The 21636-nt window shown below is 37.2% G+C and overlaps 1 protein-coding gene across 3 annotated transcripts in view; it reads right to left on the bottom strand.

Annotated features, from left to right (window-relative positions):
* LOC141901473 (uncharacterized) overlaps positions 1 to 21636 on the bottom strand; it is a 116932-nt gene that overhangs the window by 27862 nt on the left and 67434 nt on the right. Inside the window, exon 1 of one of the 3 annotated variants that reach the window (XM_074788735.1) lies at positions 9939 to 10009. The exons of 1 other annotated variant lie outside the window; for it this stretch is intronic. Coding sequence is in view for 1 of the 2 variants with exons in the window: in XM_074788734.1 (XP_074644835.1) it covers positions 1510 to 1531 (22 nt within the window). In the remaining variant the exon portion in view is untranslated. Of the gene's footprint in view, positions 1 to 1509; positions 1603 to 9938; positions 10010 to 21636 lie in introns of those variants that run through there. One more of the 3 variants, XM_074788734.1, reaches the window with a different exon arrangement.

The raw sequence follows: 21636 nt of genomic DNA on the forward strand, positions 1-21636 counted from the left end.
GTCTGTTTATAATCCAGCCAACGTCACCAATTTGACAGATGACTTGCAGATTTCATTCGGATAAGAAAAATTTCCGATTTCGTATAAAATCTAATTTAAATACGGATATGTTTACAATTTGGAAAATTGCGTGTTCACTTGAAACAGATAAATCGCTACACATTTATATATATATAATATATATATATATATATATATATATATATATATATATATATATATATATATATATATATATATATATATATATATATATATATATATATATATATATATATATATATATATATATATATATATATATCACATGACAAAAATGTAACATGTTAAGTCTCTTGTAACAAAAACATCAAGTTATCAAAATAAGACACCCACTTATGAAATATTTTCAATGATTCTGCTGACGAAAGTCCCATGGAATAATACATATATAAAGATAAATATATATGAACAAATTTCTTCTATCATATCGTTAGTTTTCTAAGTCCTGGTTAAATAGCAGAGCGCGGTATCAAGTTCTTTACCCGAGCTCGGAATACAGGGGTTGAATTACACGAAAGTATCATTTACCGCACAAAAATGCTACGATATTTGGTGACGTGCAGGTAAGTGGAGCTGCCACTGGCGCGGCGATGACGCTATGATAAAATCATTCAGATGTGTTATTTGCCAACGTGTGATAAACCCTAGGGTCTCGATACTAGAATACTACAAAATTCATATATATATCAAAGAGTCATGTACGCAATTTATATCCGCCCTACCGTAAAAGCCACAGGGGAAATAACGCATTGCCTACCTCAGTCAGGAAAGATGACAATTTAATATCTACGGCCGTTCCGCTATATCTTAATTACTAAAAATCAAATTAATCAATTTAATCATTACATTCTCCTCGCCGGGCTTTTATCACCGGCGATAATTCATCGGAAATATGTCGGCTATTTTTTACGTCAAAAGCATCAAATTCCTACAAATATATTTTTCACAGAAAACGCGACGTCGCCTAGCTGTAGGCTATGATTGATTCACGAGCGCGGAATTCGCAAATTAGAAAACTTCTGAATCAAAATGCGCCCCGCGTTTTCTAAACGGTGTCGTCGTCAGAAGTCGAAAAACGTATTCAATTTGCTTTTGATAGGGCGATATTCAAATTTTAACAAGATTTGAATTCGCAAAATTCCGCGCGCGCGCGCACGTATATTTTCGTAGATGATCTTAATGATCGGTGATGATTTCGATTCCCAGGTGACAACCAGTCTCGTGATTCGAACTATCTTATACGCAAGCGTAATTGACGAAGCAATGAAATTCGACTTGGATAAATGAAAGATAATTGTTACTAATTGTCCACTACTGAATATATAGAAAATCTCGTGCAGAGGAATGAAACTAATTCAATTACATTCCGTCGAATAGAACTGGAACCTAGCATAAACATGACAGTTGGAAATCATACCTGCCATACGTGTTACGACCAATAGACTATGATTATATGTTCTTGATTACCTGGCAAAAATCTGGTTGTCATGTTTCATAAGACTGCTATGATGCACGGTTGATTATCTTCTAAAAATCTTAGCATTTCTTTTCATAACGTATTTTAATCAACCGGTAACCTGATCGTCATCTCACTTTATCGAACGAACACCGGATCACGGTGCTTGTAACTCAGCTCTATCTCTCTTGTATAGAATCACCTCATGATCCTTTCTTCCGATCATTGTCATATGTTGTCACGACATCGAAAAATACACACGAGAATTCAACGGTACCAAATTACGAGGAGGACACGTATCAAATATCGCGCCGATGACCCGTATTTTAACGGAAGCAGCTTCGTCTTTCTCCGAGATGTCTTTCAGTCGACCGAGTCAGCAGACAACGACAATCATTTTCGGATTAATATTTCAGGGGAATGCCCTTTTCGAATACCTTCCCGAAAACTAAGTGCACAGTCGACATCAGATAAAAGCGCATTTCTGATAAAATTCCAATCATATCTTTCTAAAACAATCATGAACGCTACAACATTGAAATGACTACAATAGATATACTACATATACTTAAAAACGTTACTCTTCTATGTTACTGGTTAGAGAACATTGCAACTGATGATCAGCATTTTCATTGTAAATCCCAAATACTTAGCATTTCGGTCTCAACGGAACGAGTAATATAGTAGTATAGAGTCTTATCACGAATTACTCAGACTTCGATTAATAGTTCGGGGAATATCATTTAGAGTGAAGTTTTATTTTCTTTTTAAAGCCGGAAATAGTTGGCCACGATTGTACTATGAACATGACTGACTGAATTGAAACACTTGTAAATATCTTAGCCCTGATTTGGAGCTGATTTTCTTTTGTTCAGAGCTCGTGGGATAGCAGAGACACTACTTTCACGATTTCTATATTTAAAACAATTACAATGGACCCAGTTCCACCTTGCATATCTGAATCAAAGATTTCATGAATTGTTGATAGCAAAACAGAAAGTTTTTTGAAAAACTTGAGCGAGGTTTGCCAGTGAGAAGTCTTGTAAGGTGAACTGAAGAGTGGTATTTTTTGCGACGGCATAAAAATGATTACAAAACTGTTCATATACATTGAAACCTAGTATGCGTTATTTAAGCGGTTCTGTGTATCATCAATATTGGCATTTCAAGATAGCAATCACAAATGTGAATATTAGCATTTATTTCGTAATCAAATATATTTCATAAATCTTATTCTATTTTTGATAAATGTTCATAATTATTTTTGAGAGGATATACATTATGTCATCAATATATTGGGGCTAGACTGGTTGCCAGTCAATTCAATTCAATTATCAATATATTCAAATCTAAAATAACTTTATTGTACATTAATATTATATTTAATTTGTATCATATCATTTACTATCGGCAGTATTAAACAGTCCATTATTTTTCAAGGCGTCAATAAACTTTCGAGTTAGTTTTCTTGTTCTATAGCGATAGTCATTTCAAAGAATTGTGCAATACACTTCCGGGGGGCTGGTATAGCAAAATCCTTGCCGATCAATCCGAATTCAGAGAATATTGACAAAAACCATGGGAAAGGGTACAGCGCTTATATGAAAATATTCAATCCAACATTGAATCATCGTAACACGGATAAAATCCTTTCATCGCATGAATTCTAATATTCTGAACCATGAATATAACGGCACTTGATTGATTAATAGCAAATTTTGTTTCTTTGACTTTCGATTCAATTTGGCACGAACTATTCTAATATTCCATTTCTCAACAGTTTACCTTTGTGTATCGTCACTGAACAACCGTAAATAATACATTCCTTCCTATTCATACATTTCCTGTACAACTGATCATATTATGGAAAAGTATGATTTCGACACTGGTCGTTACAGCTATAGATATATATATATATATATATATATATATATATATATATATATATATATATATATATATAATATATATATATATATATATATATATATATATATATATATATATATATATATTGCACAATTTGCCTATTTACACTGACACTATCAACATGAATTTTAGATGTTGACACTAGTCTTCTGAATTCATACTATCGACAAAAGAGCACATATGCATGCACTTGGACTCGTTGGAGGGCTCTTCGCACTACTATCGTATAAGAATCAAGGCAAAAGAAGTTCAATTCAATCCATTCTTTATTCGATTTTCTTAAAGATTTTTGAGAGAGGGAGAGAGGGAGAGAGGGAGAGAGGGAGAGAGAGAGAGAGGGAGAGAGGGAGAGAGAGAGAGAGAGAGGACTGAATAATACGACGAGCAAAACTGCCGCCCGAGAGAGAAATCGATAGTTTTCGTCGGTGAGTTATGTGTTTGAGAACGATTCCGTCTGAAACCGTTCGGAATATCAATTGTTCATAGTAATGAAGCGAGCCCTCCCGAGTTGCTATGACATCAGAATTCGATACAAACTGCGCGTAATTAATACTCCAAAATCACTATTCACAATGGCCCGATATTATACATCCGGGTTGATTAAATCGTGCGGCGATTCATCGGCGCTGGGTCACACGGGTCAACTCGATACGCCGTACAGACCAGGTGACGGGTCGGATATAAAAGTACGGACGGCGACGACGCCGTGACCCGGTGATGGTCACTCTAGAACACACACACACACACACGCACGCAATCACTATTCACTTTCTTTTATTCAACAGGCTATTGATTCGTAGTTCATTCAACGTCTACGTTCCCATATATACCTATCCTATCGATTGTAGATGCAGCCATACACACGTAACATGACAATATTATAGTGAAATAATTTAGCGCAGCTATAATTTCGCCATTTCTATGTGAACACAGGTAGAGAATGTATCACCGATGTGTAACGCTGGCATGGTTTATCTGCCATTACGTCTGAGTATAAATTGACAGATGTATTGATTAGCTCGTAAACAATTCCACTCTACTATGATGACGACGACGGCCTATATTACATTATTTTCGTCCCATATGTGCTTTTTTCGATAAGATAATTTTTCAATGGTTGAAAAAAGAACGCTGAATATCGCGTTTAATATCACATCGTAGTGGCATTGATTGACCTACTTATCAGGTAACTAATCAAGATTTAGATGTCTGATATAAATCGATTGACATTGATAAACCCCAAACGATACTGGTCTTATAACAATGGAGAGTGGATTTAAGGGGATGAAGGGCTAGCGAAACGGGAATAATTCTGCACCAGACAAAAAAGTGCCAGATTAAAGACAGTTTGAACGCGATCCCCTGAGGAACATTAGTAATACCGTCACCACTGCGCCACTTCAGGCAAATTTACACGGTATATAAACGCCACTAGCCATCAAATTTGATTCAAATAGTACTACACATTATCACCAATCAAACTGTCTACTAATATTACGGCAAAAAGCAGTTACAACTGGTGCTTTAAAATCCGCTTCTATGTCTACTTACTGGCCCCACGAGCCTGTCAGATTAAATTTGCTTCTACGATCTTTTTATGAAGTTTCGACCTTAAGGCTAGACTTTACATACTTTTTGAAACCTGTCAGCAGAAAGTTTATCTCATTTTTCTGGCCGAATACAGGAGGGATGGATTTAAATCCTGTCGCAAAAGTATTATGCCGGAAGTAACTGGTTTCCTCATATATGCAGACCTTACTGGATTAATTAAATGCAATTTTCAGCTTTTTCCATGAAAAAAGTTGTAGCGTTTGTCATTTGATTTACAACCCACAAATCAGCGGTGACAAAAGAACAAAAAAATGAGAGAATGCCCAGAGAAACAAAACTTATACGTCACAAACAGTTTGAGTTTACGGCAACAGAAAAAAACTAGTCACCGGTAAGTTAAGGTTCATTGACAAATAAGGTTCATTGACTGTTAATCGAAAGTCCATCTTAGAAAGTTGCCAATGACCAAGTCCTGAGGAAAAAACCCCAAAAAACATCAAAGACATTCATTTATTTTACATCATTTTCCCAATGTTTGTAACAATTTTGCCAGCTACACATATCCACCGCTCCAGTAAATACTGGATTTAATTGGACGAGAAGAAAGAGCGCAGGAAACTCTACGTGGATTTCTACGTCTGATGTAGATAATTAAGTAATCAAAACCGACGGTGAAAGAATTGAGGTACACTAACTTTTTCCAGATTAATGAAGCCCTATTAACGCAGCGTGTCTAATGAAATCGATCAATTCCTGTTCCACGTTTCTCTGGTAGGGTTCGGCGAAAGTGAATTAAATTTCACATGTCGATTTTCATGCAGCTCAATCAAAATGAAAGCGCGAATTGTCTAAATCAACAGCTATCAGGTCGTACGGGACTGTAAGAGTTGCCTGAACGACTCTCCCGAGAGTCCCGCAGATACTTCTTAATAGACTATGTATCAGCAACGATTTAATGTCTCGCAGCAAATTTCCAGCGCTCAAGCGCATAGGCTGCATTTTAATAAGACAACATCGCCACGAACTGGAAACTTTACTGAAAACGGCTCAGCAGATATTCTTTAACGACGTCTGTGTGATAACAAGAGACGAGGCGAATGCCGTTCAATAATTCAACACTGATCGTTTAGTAAGAGTTCAAATTTAACTCTCATTTTCAGTGATGACACTTAAGCGGCAGCTCAGGGTCAACGGTCTGACAAGACGAAGACTCGGTCGACCGGTTTTACGAATCTCTCGTTTCATACTTTTCATAATATCGTACGATCACTTCGAATACATTGTAACTAATTTAGTTGAATTAGGGTAAATTCAGGAATTTAGGATATTTGCTCTAAAATTCATGAATTACGCACACAAGCCAGTACAAGCTGTCGCTGTTGCACACATTGCCGAGCAAAAATCGCCCTGTTCAACGGTTTATTCATTTTTCACATCGCCCGCCCGTTGTTTAAATTCAACAATATCTAGGCATAAAGTTTAAACTGTTTACTATGAAACTGAATGATTCGATTAGACTGCGTATCAGTATGCGTACTACACATGACAATCGTCAATAGGAAAAACACCGATAAAACCAATTCCTTTTATTTATCAAGTGGCCGATATTTTGTGGAATGATCTCTTCGTGTCTGTATATGATACATCTCTCTCTCGCTCTCTTTCGCGCCATTGACGCGAGAATTTCGCGCGTTCAATTATTCGTAACAAGACAACCCGACATCAATTCCGATAACCGGCATCGATTTTGAGCCCTATTAAATTTTCGACAGGATAAGCTCGAGAACAATCGCACCAATGCACCGGAGCATATCGTCGATGGACCCTTCATTCGCGCGTCGCCCGACACAGTTTTTAACGCGTCATTCATTAAGATCGCCGGCCTAAACGCGTTTTCGTCGCGTATTTTTACGTAAAACGCCATCTGCACATTAATTTCCGATCAATCTATCAATGCAATCAATAAGATCAATTGATTGTAAGTACATCAGACAGAGACTAACTACTGCACAAATAGCCGGTATCCTCAACATCGTATGATTATTGATTGGTGTCTGGACAGCGCTATATTCTGATTATTCCGGAAATTAATTCATATCAGTGCAAACAAATACATATGTAGCCTACATACATACATTCTAAAAATTTTACAATCATATTCAACTAGTTTTACGATGACTTGCATATCATCAATGATTTAACTGAGATAACTCGAGCTCTGAGTGAAGAGAGTAATGAACTAGTCATTATGGAATATTTGAAATTCAACTCATAACTATGGAAATGGGTCTTGAAATTTTACATGTTTGAACTGATTTTAGAATAACCTAACGATCTGATCATTATAGGCTGAATTAGCGCGAGTGTCGAGTTAAGAAGCTATTAGCAGTGAAAATCTGTCGATATTTTTTTATCACTGATGTATTTGGCCGTGTCGCGCGTATCGCAACACCCCCTTTATTATGCCGATAAAAAGCAAATAGGTTTTTACTTCAGTTAGCGCTTCTAAATCATTAATGATCACTACGGAATGTCGTTTCCCATCGGAAAACTGATTTACATTTCGAATTTTGAAACCGAATTCATCCATCGATTCATAAACTTCAAAGTTCTCTTTTTCCCCCGGCGGGAATATCGGGATTTCGACGACACACCGACGACGTCGTCGTGTATGGCACCATCATCGTCGTTGTCGTCATCGCGCAGTACGCCGGCCGCCGCCACCGACGACTACGGCCTGACGTTATCACATAACGTACTATACACAAACCGTTCAATGAATACAGCGATGCATTATTCTATACACGCTCGGCGGCAACCTGTTGGCTAGAACAATAACCAAAACAAGTCATACTCGACTACATTCATCTCGTGACAGCAGACATATTCTGTCTGCTGCAACGTACGAAGTTTCTAGGACTACTGATGTCATTAAGTCCGTATTAAACATAATTTGTAGCTCATACTTCGCAGACGGACTCGTTCTTTCTTCGCTTCCCGTACATGCGCCGATATTTGCCGACTAAATAGAATATTTCACCCAGTTCAAATAACCGTCGCACGTATATCAATTTGTTATGTTTTCAGAGATTGCTTTTCAAAATAAATCACACCTCGCTTCGAATGTAGAATATCTTTTCTCGATGATCGCGTGGATCGATCAAAATAAATTTAACTGGAACGAATGTACCTCTTTATATTCTGCGCTATTCATTGAACTACTACGCCGGTATTATTTGCGAGGCAATGAAATCTGGCGGGCATATAAGACGAGACATTACAAAAACCATTCTAAAACGCATAGTTCAGTTTTTGCAAAAGCTCTTAAAGCATGGAATGTTTCTCCGCGACAACAATAATGAAGACACCCACTCTCACAGAATGAATGGAACCGCTCGGATAGGTTCGTAAGTCATTGTGTCTAAAACTTATAGTAAACATATTTCAGTATGAACGTATTCAGAAATTCCAGTACTGCGCTCTTTGCGTAGTCCTGATTAGGTCACCGACAATGGAGTTGTGATTTCGGCAAACAATGCTGTTCCATTCACAAGCCAATAGGACTACTAGAGCCGCAGAACTTATATATATACACGATATAAAAAGAGTGACAACCTATTCACACATATCATATAGTGTTAAAGGCAATTATTTATGTCTGAGCATACTTAATCAAGGGATGCCTCTGCCTGGTGGTGATTTGAACTTTGCTAACTATGGCTAACTACGCATAAAACTAAAATAGGTTCTACACATGAGTAACAAGATAACTGTAATACTTTGACCCTGTCAACAGTGCTGGTGCAAATTTCATCACCAAATCATCCTACCCCAAGTCCCCGGGAACACAGATGTCGTTTGACAATGTATATTGTCAATGAACAACCATATAGATGTCATCATCAGCACTACCTATCTGGGTTTCTATTAGAATCACCTGTTCATCTGTCAGCCGCGATTTGACAGGTGGTATTGAAATATTTGTACTATATACTCAAAATGGTATGTCTTCTTAGCTAGCTGGGAATGAATAGGCCTACAGAAAATGCATTAAACTGGCTAAATTTTACCGAACCAAACAGCTGACGACTACATATAAAAATCAATCTCCAAAATGGGGCTAGTAAAGATGAGATAAATTATCTGAACTCCACTACGTTAGATCTATGATCATGTTGCCCTTTCGATAAAGTCATGGCCAAAACATGGTGCAATAATGAAAACCTGAAGAAATGTTGAGCATTATTTCAGCGGTGTCATCAGTGAAACCAGCTGCTGTGAACCCAGACTAGGGCATCGAAACAGATATTAGTACATCCGCTCAATACCGGTCAAAACACGGTCACTCAAGAAACGGTAATCGAGATCTTTAGCTCGTATTGAACAATTCATCTAATCAGTACCCGAGAATCAATGCCTAAAATTGTGTGTAGCACAACTATACGTATCGCCATCAGCAACTACCAACGAGATTACCTTAACCTACCTTACGCCGTGACGCGACAAATATGTCTGCCAGTTTTCTGGCAAAATGAACTATGCCTATGGCACCTTGCCACATGAGACAGACACGGACTCATGGATATATCTAAACTATATAAGCTTATATTCATTCATATGTACATATACACAGCTTTATATTTTATATAATATATACACTTATAATCATTTTTAAGGTATCAGATACAGGTAATGCACAGTTGAAATCGGGCTCGACGATGAAGAAACACGAAGGCTTCAAATAATTAAAAGTCTACTGGAAATCGTCATACGAGGAGAAATTGATTGAATCACTACTGTGAATAGAAGCGAGTTGTACGTTGTCGTAGTCGTCTCTCATCGTAGTCTCAATGCAGCAACAAGCATAGTACTATTACTACTGTCGCCGGAGATATTATATTGTGCTAGTAAGCAGCGATAGTGGAACGTCATATTAATACTAAACGTCATTCATACATACCTCCATAGTAGATGTTTAGTCATTCGATGAAGGTCCAAAAATGTCCATGATCTCACCGTGTCTAGACCTACATTGCCGTCTGACAAATTCCGACTGCCAGTGCCAGCATAGCACACACAACGCGCGCACAACACACTATAGTAAGCCAGCTGATATCTGGTTAACCCCTTTCAAGTGGCGATCGTTGTGGTTGTTGTTGTACTGCAACGACATCATCGTACGCATTGATTCCATTGAATGTCTGGCCCCGGTTGTAGTGTGTAGTGACGGGCGGCGGCGAGGATCTCTTCTCTATGCACGGCTTACGTCAGTATTCATTAGTACAAGGAGCAGACGTAACAAACCTGAGTCGGTGGCGGTGGCTGCGGCGTCGAGCCGAACGCAGGATTAATATGGATGAATGCCGAGAGAGATGCAGGAAGAAGACATCGCCACACTCTCTCGTTAATTACGGCGGGGACTACGTTCGGAATAAATACCGGCTATAGAAAATTAGGTCAAGTCTGAATCCCTCGATAGGGTCGACACGTATTCTATCACGGAATCAGTCGATCAGAAACAAATATCGATCTTAAGAAAGATCCACGAGATGACAGATTATGAAATCTACATTCACTATATTATACACAAGAAATTGAAAATCCGGAACCATTCCTGCAGTTGTAAACTGAGCTTTGGTGTAAGCTAGTTCCTTTCCATCATCTTGACCCTAGAGTCAATTTTGACATAGCACTAGGGACAGAAATCTTAAGCAACTTCTGAGCTGATTCAGATGCTAATCTAACCACCAAAATTACACAATAATACATCTTATTTTTATGTAGTGCTATTATTAGTTAGAACTTTAGCATGGAATCCTCGTTGAAATAGACACAAACTAGCATAGTTTGGTATAATGTTCCTAAGCGCTTCTTTAAATGTACTCTAGTCTTAAATCACGAAAAACGCTTGAAATCTAAATCGCTACCAGAGAAATGTGCTTGAAACAGGAGAAATCGATAGACTACTTCCATCATCAAAGAATTCTAACTATAAAGATGATGTTCTCAGAATTTCTACCATACACAAACGCTGAATAAAGGCATCAACTGTAAAAACTGATAATATCATTCCAGTTATGCAACTTCATCAAAATTCCATCCATCAAAAAGTCCTGAACCAGGAATGATCATACTAATAACTTAGAAATGTTGAATTTGACTATTTCTTATCATTATGATCGTTATCATTTTCATGTGCGAACAAACGAAAACATCATAATCATGTAAATCTTATCCTGTTATCAACCATGTAATCCTACTAGTGTCTGTCCATACGTGATAGGTATGGTGAAATATCTATATTTGAGTGTGAATGAAAAATTCTTGTAATTTTGAGTTTCGACGAAACCAAAAATGTCAGACCAGGCCTGAACCAAATTTAGCGCAGCTCAAAATTTCGCTCAAGAGAGCGCTCTAATAAGGGACGGGCCAAATTTGACTTGGGCCTGATCCAATTTAGCCCAGGCAAAATCATCTCCATGTGATTGTGGCTATAGTTCAGCAACAATACGAGCAATTGAGACGATTGAAGCTAATCTAAATATTATGGACTTTCTATGGCACAGGGCGACACCCAGCATCATTAGGTAACAATACTATATATCCCATAGACATAAATAGGGAACATGACAACAACCTCTGTCACGGAAATAAGCACTTCCCATTCTTAGACCAAGGTTAGTTAAATGTAAGACAACTTTGAACCTAAGACTAATGATTTTCATGTACTTTACGCGGCCCCCGATAATCATATGAGAGAGGAGACAGCGCCTCATCTAATTCTCATCTATTCAATTCTGTCTGAAATCGCGCACACTGCGGCTGATGATGGTTTCAATGTAAATGATAGAAGAAAAGAAACGGATATCTACTCATTGATTGTGGTATCTTAAAAAACAAGAAAATATACATACATAAAGGTGGACGCAATTAAACGCATGACCGACGACAATTTATATTTTCAGTACTTCGATGAACAGGCACAGAGTAACATTCACACTAGTATATTCCATTAGCGCGCGGTGTCAATTTTTCCAGGCCATTAACAAATTTATCCTTTTCTGTCGCGCGTGCGAATAATATTCGTGCCCGCTTCCAAGAAAGTGGCACACTGACGGCGATATATTTTCAATACAAGCGTGTTAGTGATAGTTGTTGTGGCAGTTTGTAATTCGGCAGCTGTTTTTAACGATTCAAGACTGAAAACACTTTTAAAAAGCGAATTTTTCCGGCGACAGTTTTTGAAATGTCCCATATATCAAATCAGTAGCGGAAATTTTATGGGTCTACGAAAATGTACTTAGTTCGTTGAAACCAAAAGCACTTTTTCTTGATGGTTTTAATCTTTTTTAAATATCCATTTGATAAGTTTTCATACAGTAAATTACTATAATCAGCCAAACTGCTCAAATGGACTTTGCCGTTTTTTCAAACGGAGTCTAAAGTTATCACTGATTGACATAAATGTACTCTTTTAATGGGCAAACTTGTTCCGTAAAATTCTGCCGTTTTAAGCCGCCAATTGCCGTACTTACATTTAATCATACGAAGCACGTTCGCTAATAAAAACTGACCCATTGGCATTTCAGAATAGAGCGGCCATTAAACGTACTAAATTACTAATATATACCGGCGAAAGCTATTAGGTTATAAATCCGGGGATTTTGTCTTTTAATGGAAATAGTGAAAGCCATTTGAAGAGTATTTGCGTAGTAATAAGGGATATCTCGTCGTAAATGTCCATACTCAGGCCATTATTGTAATAGTTAGTGTTTAACGTTTACCTCGGGTCCGGGGATAATCGAGTTAGACTTTTTCAATTAAAGTAATGTATGAACCTTATCTATTGTCTGAGCTACGGATGGAAAAACTTGGACGCATTAAAACATTCTATCAAACGACTGAATGGCATAAAAGTAATTTCATTCCACGAGAGATCGACTTAATTTCAATTCCGAGATGCTTTTTACAGCGATGTGAAAACTTATCGTGTTGTCGTCGCTTACAAGAATTTTATCGAGCGATAAATCTTCTGCGCCGTTTTTCGAGACATTTCTAGACGAGCTCCTCTCGCGTAGGCTTCGACGTCATCAACGTCTGAGCGATTCGAAAAAAATTATTCATATAGGCATTCGTCACGCGACAAAGCTATAATTATTTGCATTTGCGGCTACCAGAAGTCATCCGAGAGCAAACACGGCTCGACGACGGCCATCTTTGACGGTCAATTTTTCGTGACGCAGTTACTGTATTATGTCGCTATACTATGTCGTTATTTATCGGAACGGAGTATCTACAAATCGGGATAGCTACGAATATCTCGTTGCGACATAGCTCATAAATCAGACCTAGTTTTGTAAGATTTTATTGCACGATCCGCGTCTCCGCGGATTAACTCCACGAGCGGCGACATTACTCGGTCGCGCGACCCATAAACAATTTTTGAAAGCGTATCGATCCATAAAAACCGTCTTAAGACGTAGTGAAACGGCGAATTCATGATATTTCAGTTTTCGGGGCGAATTTTCTAAATCGACCGAAACGCGTTGACAATGAATTCGCATATGTTTACTCAACTGACAGCTGCGAGAAAGAGTTCCACTCGTAATCTACTATTTCCATACGATGATCAAGATAAATGTAACAGATTCAGACGGAGGAGAAGTTTTCCAACGAAACAAAACGCCGCCAGATTAACTGCTGCCAAACTATAAGACGAATATCTCGTATGGTCGCCGATCATTACTTAAGCCGCTGTAATTCAAATGGCCGGCCAGCTTTACGCAGTTGTCTTTCGATTATTCTGTGTAAGAGGTCATTTATTTGAAATTTCCATTAACTGCTACTTTATCTTTGTCATGAATCAGCGCGTATCGTTAGTTATCACTAGTACATGGTCATTACAGCCTTCAACAGTCTGTCGTCTCTTTCTCGGTGTGTGAATTTTTTAAGCAATAAACAAAGGTTCCTCTACTGGCATTTCACCGAAAGTGTAAGCCCCCACGCACGCGTACCACACCTAGATGAACGAAATCAACCCTGATCTTTCTCCAAAAGAACTTAAAATGTCATGTTAAACGATGGGAAATACCCTTTGACCTTAGTTTCTTCCAAATATCCGTGTCATTCATTGATGCTCGGCGTATATTCAGTTATGCCCTATGGCATACCTTTTCATCACTCTACATGAATGACATTTCGTAAGGGAAGTTTGTCTCGGTACTTTAAAATCTACATTTTCATAATTGGGTGAAAGCCAAAAATCAGAAATCAATTCAATACAAAAGTTCATTTGTCATGAAAAACTCGCAGAATCATCGTCATGAAGTTCAAACGAACGTTAAAAATGATTCGACTTCACTTCAATATACGGATACATTCTCGGAAACGATGAGCGAAAAAAGCCAAGGTCTACTTCATCCGTGTTTGTTGACCATAAAACATATAACGTGGTCCGAAGAAATAATGTTTAAAAATATCGCTGTTCCCATAATTTCATTAGGTAAAACATTTGACAAGTTGATGGTGAAAAAGCGTGTACCGTATTTTTTGTACTTCGCTTTCATAAATTCATTATCTACATTTCAATACGAATTATTACTAACTTATGACTTGGTCAGGTGATCCATCAACAAGAATGCTAACTTCTAGGGTAGAGCGCGGTCAATGCGAAACATTAAACTGAAGTTCTAATAATCACCCGGATGATCACTGATGTTTATAAAAACATTAACCACGCGTAGATAAACGTTAAGTATTCATAACATGGATTTTCGTCGAAAGTCAAAAGTATTAAAATCTGAAATGGTACATATTAGTTGCATTTTACTATGAAATTGGTTTGCTAAAACTTGATTGGGATTTGATTAGACTGCTTTCTGGAAACATGCGATACCATCTTTGAGTAATGGCAAAACAACTGGTCAGATAGCAGCGGTTTTCCTCGCCATTTTAAATTTCAGTGAATAATGTACTGTTTGAGGGGAATCATTCGGTGTGACTAAAAGCATTTTTAAATTCGATTTAAAAGTTCGAATTTTTAGCAAGGAAATGCATTAAAAGGTGCATCAAGCTTCCCTCAGAACACTACACGGCAGAGTGTCTATTTTTCAACTATTTCTCATACCCCCTCTCTCTCCCTCTCTATCTTTGAGAAGTGGTCATTCAAAGTTGTAAAAGCATGCATGTCATGCATCCAGTCAATGACTTTATTTTGGTGAATAATTCACATATCCTGTCATCGATTGCGCGTTTTTTCACCGACGTTTTATCGGAAATTAGTCAATGAAAGTGTCGCGGTTATTTAAATTGAGTACTACGCGAAATATACACATTCGCAAAACCGGATGTTCAGAAACTGCCAACGAAATTGAAAATAGGTGAATACAAGTGGCCTCGTTACCTACTCGTAAACTAACCCCCAGTCTACTCATCTTAAAACTAATATCGATTATCGATACCGCGTGAAAACATTTGAATATCATTCAAAAGTTGTTGTCAAGCTTGTATTATTCAAAATGGCTATAGTTGCAATTTGAATAACGCAGTATTTTATGTTAAGAGTTTGTAGAGCTTTTATTGATGGGCATGGCTTCGGTGGTAACGGGTGTCACCACCACATATCATTAAGTATCCCATATCCCACACAATTCTGCCTGGAAATATCACTAACAAGAATGAAACACTCAAGGATTAATGAAGTAAGACAGGTAGATATGATTCTGGCGTCCTGAACATTAGGAATCTGTGTAAATCCCGATTCATTCTAAATACAGCACGTGAGCTCGTGTGAAAGAGATCATTTCAAACCGAACATACGATACACATATACACCATAATCATAAATGAAAAAAAATTTGAATAGCATGCATTCATAATAATAGTAAAGAGACTGCGCCAGATGGTTAAAAATTACTCTATATGATATATGTGGATATGCTGTAGTACTCACAGTTCCCCAATTCACACATCTATTATTGATTCACTATGATTATAATGATATGTCACATCTTTCGATCATCAAACCAGGCATTTGCATAGGTCTCGCTGCCAAAAAAGTCTTTCAAATCATTGCGCGCATACGTTTTCGTCACAATTTTTCTATCAAGTTTAGAAGAGCCGGTGTCTCTTGGGTATTCCCCCCATTATAGATAGACAGATAAACCATTCCCAAACCCTACAAAAATAGCTTCAAACTATTGGAATCAGATGAAAATATTGTACTATTTAATGATTGGTAAAATCATGGACATATCTAGTTGGTAAATTGAACTAAATGAGCACCAAGATGAAGAGCCTGTTATTCAAGTATGAATGTCTGTTCACGAGGGGACAACGGGTCTCTAGTGGAAAGAACGAACACTAATCAAACCCGTAGTCTAGTTTCCAATAGATATTAATGATCATATTGATCCGACGACTTACTGTCAATTTCATCTACCCGATGATGAACGACGTAAAGGCTTAACCTCCTCTCAATGACCGGTTAGCACTAGAAATGTACAAAAACATTACGGATGCGTCAGCAAATAAATCTCTTAAGAAATCTATAGATAATTTGTTTCATCTTCTCAGCAGATAAGAACTTATCTTCACCCCCAGGAAACATTCAAAATTCATCATCAGTTTGTTACTTAACGCCACTCTGTCAATGAAATTAGTCTCTGGCGGTTAACACCTAGAATATTCTAATATCAAACTTGCCATTAATTTGTAGTTAGTTGTACCGTATTTACTCTTCCAATTACAGAAAAATTCACTAAAATTGATATAAATACACGGAGAGGAGAATACAGAAATATCAAAGAGACAATGAAGATAATAACAACAATGATGTATGATTGATTTGATATTCTTATAATTACATGATAGTAACTTTAAGATGACATATAATCTTCAGACTAGTAATATTCCTAATAGAAACCCTTAGATGACATTATTCCAAAAAATGAAAACCACACTAGAGGACAATAAAATGAAGACATCGATTATAGCCTTCATATCGGTCTAAAAGGTTTGATACATGAAACGGTCCTGGACGTAATGACGATGTTATGCGCATCAGTTGAACATGAAATCCGGAGATAAGATTTGAATTATTCGTGATTGTCTAAGATTTCTATAGTTACAGTGCATGTAACCTGGTCATCGATATCTCTAATGAACTTCCTGTCCAGACACAATAAGTCGCAACATTTCAAGCCTAACCTCAAAGTGACTAACTAGGCAAGAATTTCGTTCAATCCTATGTCGTCCCCAGGTAAATGCCCAATCGGAATTGTAAGCAAACAAAGACGATGTCAATAATCCATCAATAATGTGAAATACACACTGATTTGTGGTCAATGTTGAAATCGATTTGGATTTTAGACTTCACTTCAATCATCCAACATAGACGTCCCCTTAGGGGGGTTCAAAGGTGCGAAAGTTGGGCCATAATGCCCTTTTTGAAATAATGAGATATCTTTTTACCTCATAAATTAGTCTGCTCCAAAAAATCTAGCCCTAGGATTTTTTTTCTTTTTGCTATAAGTCCTAACAGTAGTGTGTGGAAGAATCTAGTGAATTTGGTCATTTTAGAAATCCTGGGGACACCGATGTCCCATGACTCCAGCAATAACGAAAGACAAAAGTCTACAGCATATAAACCCCACCCCACATGTAGCTTTTTATTTAATCTAATATGGTAAGTTAAGAAAGAATTTTTTATTTTTTATTTTTTGGAATACATCTCAAACTTATCAAAGCACTATATAATATGGGGAACCCTATAAACTAGACGACTTCAAATAACTAGACTAACTTACCGAAAAGAAAGTGAACCTTTTGACATATCAAACTTAGACATCACACGCCCTTTCGTTCATTTCATCCCACGCTCAAATGATAACCAAGCATTTAAATCAAAGTTCAAATAACCAATACCCAAAAATAGGCTCCTTCAAGCTAGTTTTCATCAAGCATAAATTATACATCTCGAATGATCATAAATATCATGAAAATTGTATATGCTAACAAACATTTTTGGACACGTATCAAAACATTTTCAAATCATTCACTTCCTTCAAAATACAGACATTTCTATCCAAGAGCTAAGACAAATAATGAATGTGTTTGAAATAACACAAATATAGATTAGAATAGATTTTGAGTCAGAAAAGGGCTTTTTTAATATCTAAAAACGAACTATAGAGTTTATATACCAATACAGACCCAGGATTACTAAGAATATTGAATAAAAAGGCTTTTTTCTCATAACGAACTATAAACATACACTGTTACAGACCCAGGATTACTGAGAAAATTGAATTGCGGCTGAATGAATTTCGTAGTAAACTAATCGTTAGATGTGCAGCAGTCTCAGTAGCTGACACCTACGCCTCATCGATGACGCCGTCTACTATAGAATGACATCGTCTGCAACCACGCACGCCACCACACCTTATCACCCTTACACAGTAACGATAAGTGAAACTGAAAATTTGACTTACCGACTGCACAACCGCAAGACGACACCAGGCCTCGGCTGAGTGTTGGAAATCGAATGATGTACATTGGACTACTACGCATGGGTACATTCATTCAAACCGAATCAACCCTCAAAAACCCGCATATACGCAACGACTATAACGCACATGCGTAAATCATTCGTTCCTGATTGGCTGATGCTGTTATTAGGTAATATCGAAAACATAACACGGCGCCGGCTTCGACAACCGCCATAATGTTCCACCCTAGCCGTGGGGCTCGGGGTAAACATAAGACAATTGCTGATAAAAATCTAGTGCAGCCCGTCAATCGATTGAAGGCTTCTACGCGTAGGAGTCGATACTAGTATAGTACTAAGTTATATCTTCAGGGCTGAACTCGACGCTAGATGAAAGTCATACGTCACCGAGCGCGCCGGTAGTATGGCATCGATATTGATTTTTAAAACGAAAGTCATCGCTTGAAGAGCGAAAAGGTAAAAATAGACGATCGCCGATCGATGAATCGTGACGTCAATTCATTCAACTTTGTTTACAACTTATCAATTTTTACGATGCATTTTTCGTTTATGAATGAAACGATTGCCTTATCTGGTCATGTAAAACACAATACCTCTCGCGTCAGCATTCATTCATAAAACTAAAAAAAATTGTTCACTTTGAAAAATTGCTGAATGAACCAATCCTATTTCGCGGTGTGATTTTTCCTGTTTGTCGTTACTGCGCAATTCGGTTTAAATCATTATACGACGCATCGATATATTTAAAGAAAAAACCATACTTCGAATTCATTTTCCTGGTTTATCGAACGACACAAACGTACTTTCAAGCAACACGCAGTGGTCTACTTACTGAGAAAAACATTTCCAAAAATAAGCGAAACAGGGATGAATCGAAGTTGATTTATCAGTTCATGGTATTTACGTTTTATTATCACGAACATTGAACCCTATCAGGAAATATCTATTTTCCAAATACAAAGTAACAGGATATCTATATTTTTTTACTATTGAAATATCATTTTTTCCCGTTGATTTTATTGTTGTTATCTAGTATCAACAGCCGATCCAAACCCTACACACTGAAATCATTCTATTGTGAGAAATATTTATGAATCAAACCGTAAAACTGGTCCGGAGTATGCAGCCAAATATAGCATTATCAACGCAAATAATAACATAGTTTCCTGGTTGGTCGAAGGGCAGCACACTTTATATTTGGTTTACCTCTGTATCTACCTGCGTACCACCAGCATCATCATTTATCTACTGTCAAAATCCCTGTGATATACAGTTTACCAGAAAGATGATTCTGGGTTCAAAAAGTAACATGATTCAGGGCTAAACAATAATAATGATTCGGGGCTAAGCGGTAACAAGATTCAGGCTGAACAGTAACCCGATTCAGGGGTTCAACAGTAACCCGATTCAGGGCATTTTATTTCGAAAAAAAAATCTGAGAAAAAAGGATTCGCTGTAAGAAATGTTTTTCAAAATTCTAATTGAGCGAGGTCGAGCCGATCTGTTTCAAACTTACAATCAAACTTCTTATACTCAGATATAGGTATATCCTGACATATGCAAATAGCAACTAGCCATACTACGAAGATGTTTCATTTTTTTAAGAAAATGATGCATTCGTATATAATGCTGTGAGCAGTTGATGTCAAAAGAGGAAACAAGTGCAAATTAAGTACAATCCATCAAATTTGTATAATATACGAAAGGTAGCTATTACACTGCATTTATGTAACCAGGAAAAATAAAGTAAAAAAATAAATCTACAAGAAATAAGCAGCTGCACTCGTATATAGGGCTTGCTTCATGCTAACTTCTCTGGAAGATGAATTATTCTTAATTAGTCATTATACTAACGATCATGTCAATCAAGTTATCCCTGATCGTAGAGGATGGATATATTATATACATGTCTACTACTTAAAATCTTTCCTTTTATTTAAAATATGACGTGACATTAATCATATTCTAGTTCAAACCAGGTTCACGAGCGACTGAGCCTGCCTCGAAGAGATTCTTCCGAAATCAAAGATTCCTCGATGATATAATCCGTATCGTAAACAATTATGGCGATCAAAACCTAGATCTTCGAGAATGACTTAAATTGCATTTGAATCTAACAACTTCACATAGATTTCGAGATGCTTCGACGTCTTAAACTGCAATTACATTAGATTAGAATTAAATCAATTTAAGTTGAACGTTTCCCCGAAGGGAATGCATCAAAGGAAAATCAGCACGCGCATGTTAAAGGTATCGACACGATAGCATTTAAAGGATACGCATCAAGTTTCAACTAACGAAAACATATACGTCGCATTAAAACAGTGTATGCTTAAGTGTCAGAAACTATGCAAAAAAAATTTCCAATTAGTTAATTGAAGACCTTGCAAGTTACAAAAAATCAATGGATTTTAGTTCACAAAACTGACGAAGAGGGCAGTGCAGTCAGTCAACTTATGTCGATAGTATTACAGTAAAAGTCAATACGATCTTTTTTATACCGGGTTTTTCCTTATGTCGATTGATTAGGCAATACAAATGAAGCCTCTGATACGCGGGATAAATGTATCAAGAGATCCAAACGAATCGAGGTTACCGAAGTGTAGATATCGAACTCGTCAAATTACGCCAATTCAGCGAATCATCATCCATCAGCCGTGAAAATCTTTACATATCTACAGTTAATTTGCCAAATATGCGCGAGACAAATTGTCAAACATTTTGATTAATTACATACACGGCTGGTGTTAATCAACTACCAAAGGTATTGAGCAATAATTAACGATATCTGAAGCAAATCCTTCAATTACTAACGACCTCTGTGATCCGTAACCCAATTTAAATAGCTAGTTTGTTGACCCACCTGCATCAAAAAACAAACTCGGCTTGATCACGATTTGAGCGCTAACGTCCAATTAGCTTTGATTCACAGGTCAGACAGATAGATACATAACGCAATTATACAACATTGAAGGTAAAATACCTAATTATCCGGGACTGCTCGAAAAACCGCTGGGAACTTATTGCCCTATCACTATTTAAAAATAACTTTTGACAAGGTTAGACTGGATAATTGCGTCAGCGGAGACTGAAACTTAACATCTTAATTTCACTGGGATGACAACTAAGAGCTTATCAATTGAGAGTTAAA

The sequence above is a fragment of the Tubulanus polymorphus genome, chromosome 3, assembly GCF_964204645.1.
Source record: "Tubulanus polymorphus chromosome 3, tnTubPoly1.2, whole genome shotgun sequence".
In the NCBI taxonomy this organism is placed as follows: Eukaryota; Metazoa; Nemertea; class Palaeonemertea; order Tubulaniformes; family Tubulanidae; genus Tubulanus; species Tubulanus polymorphus.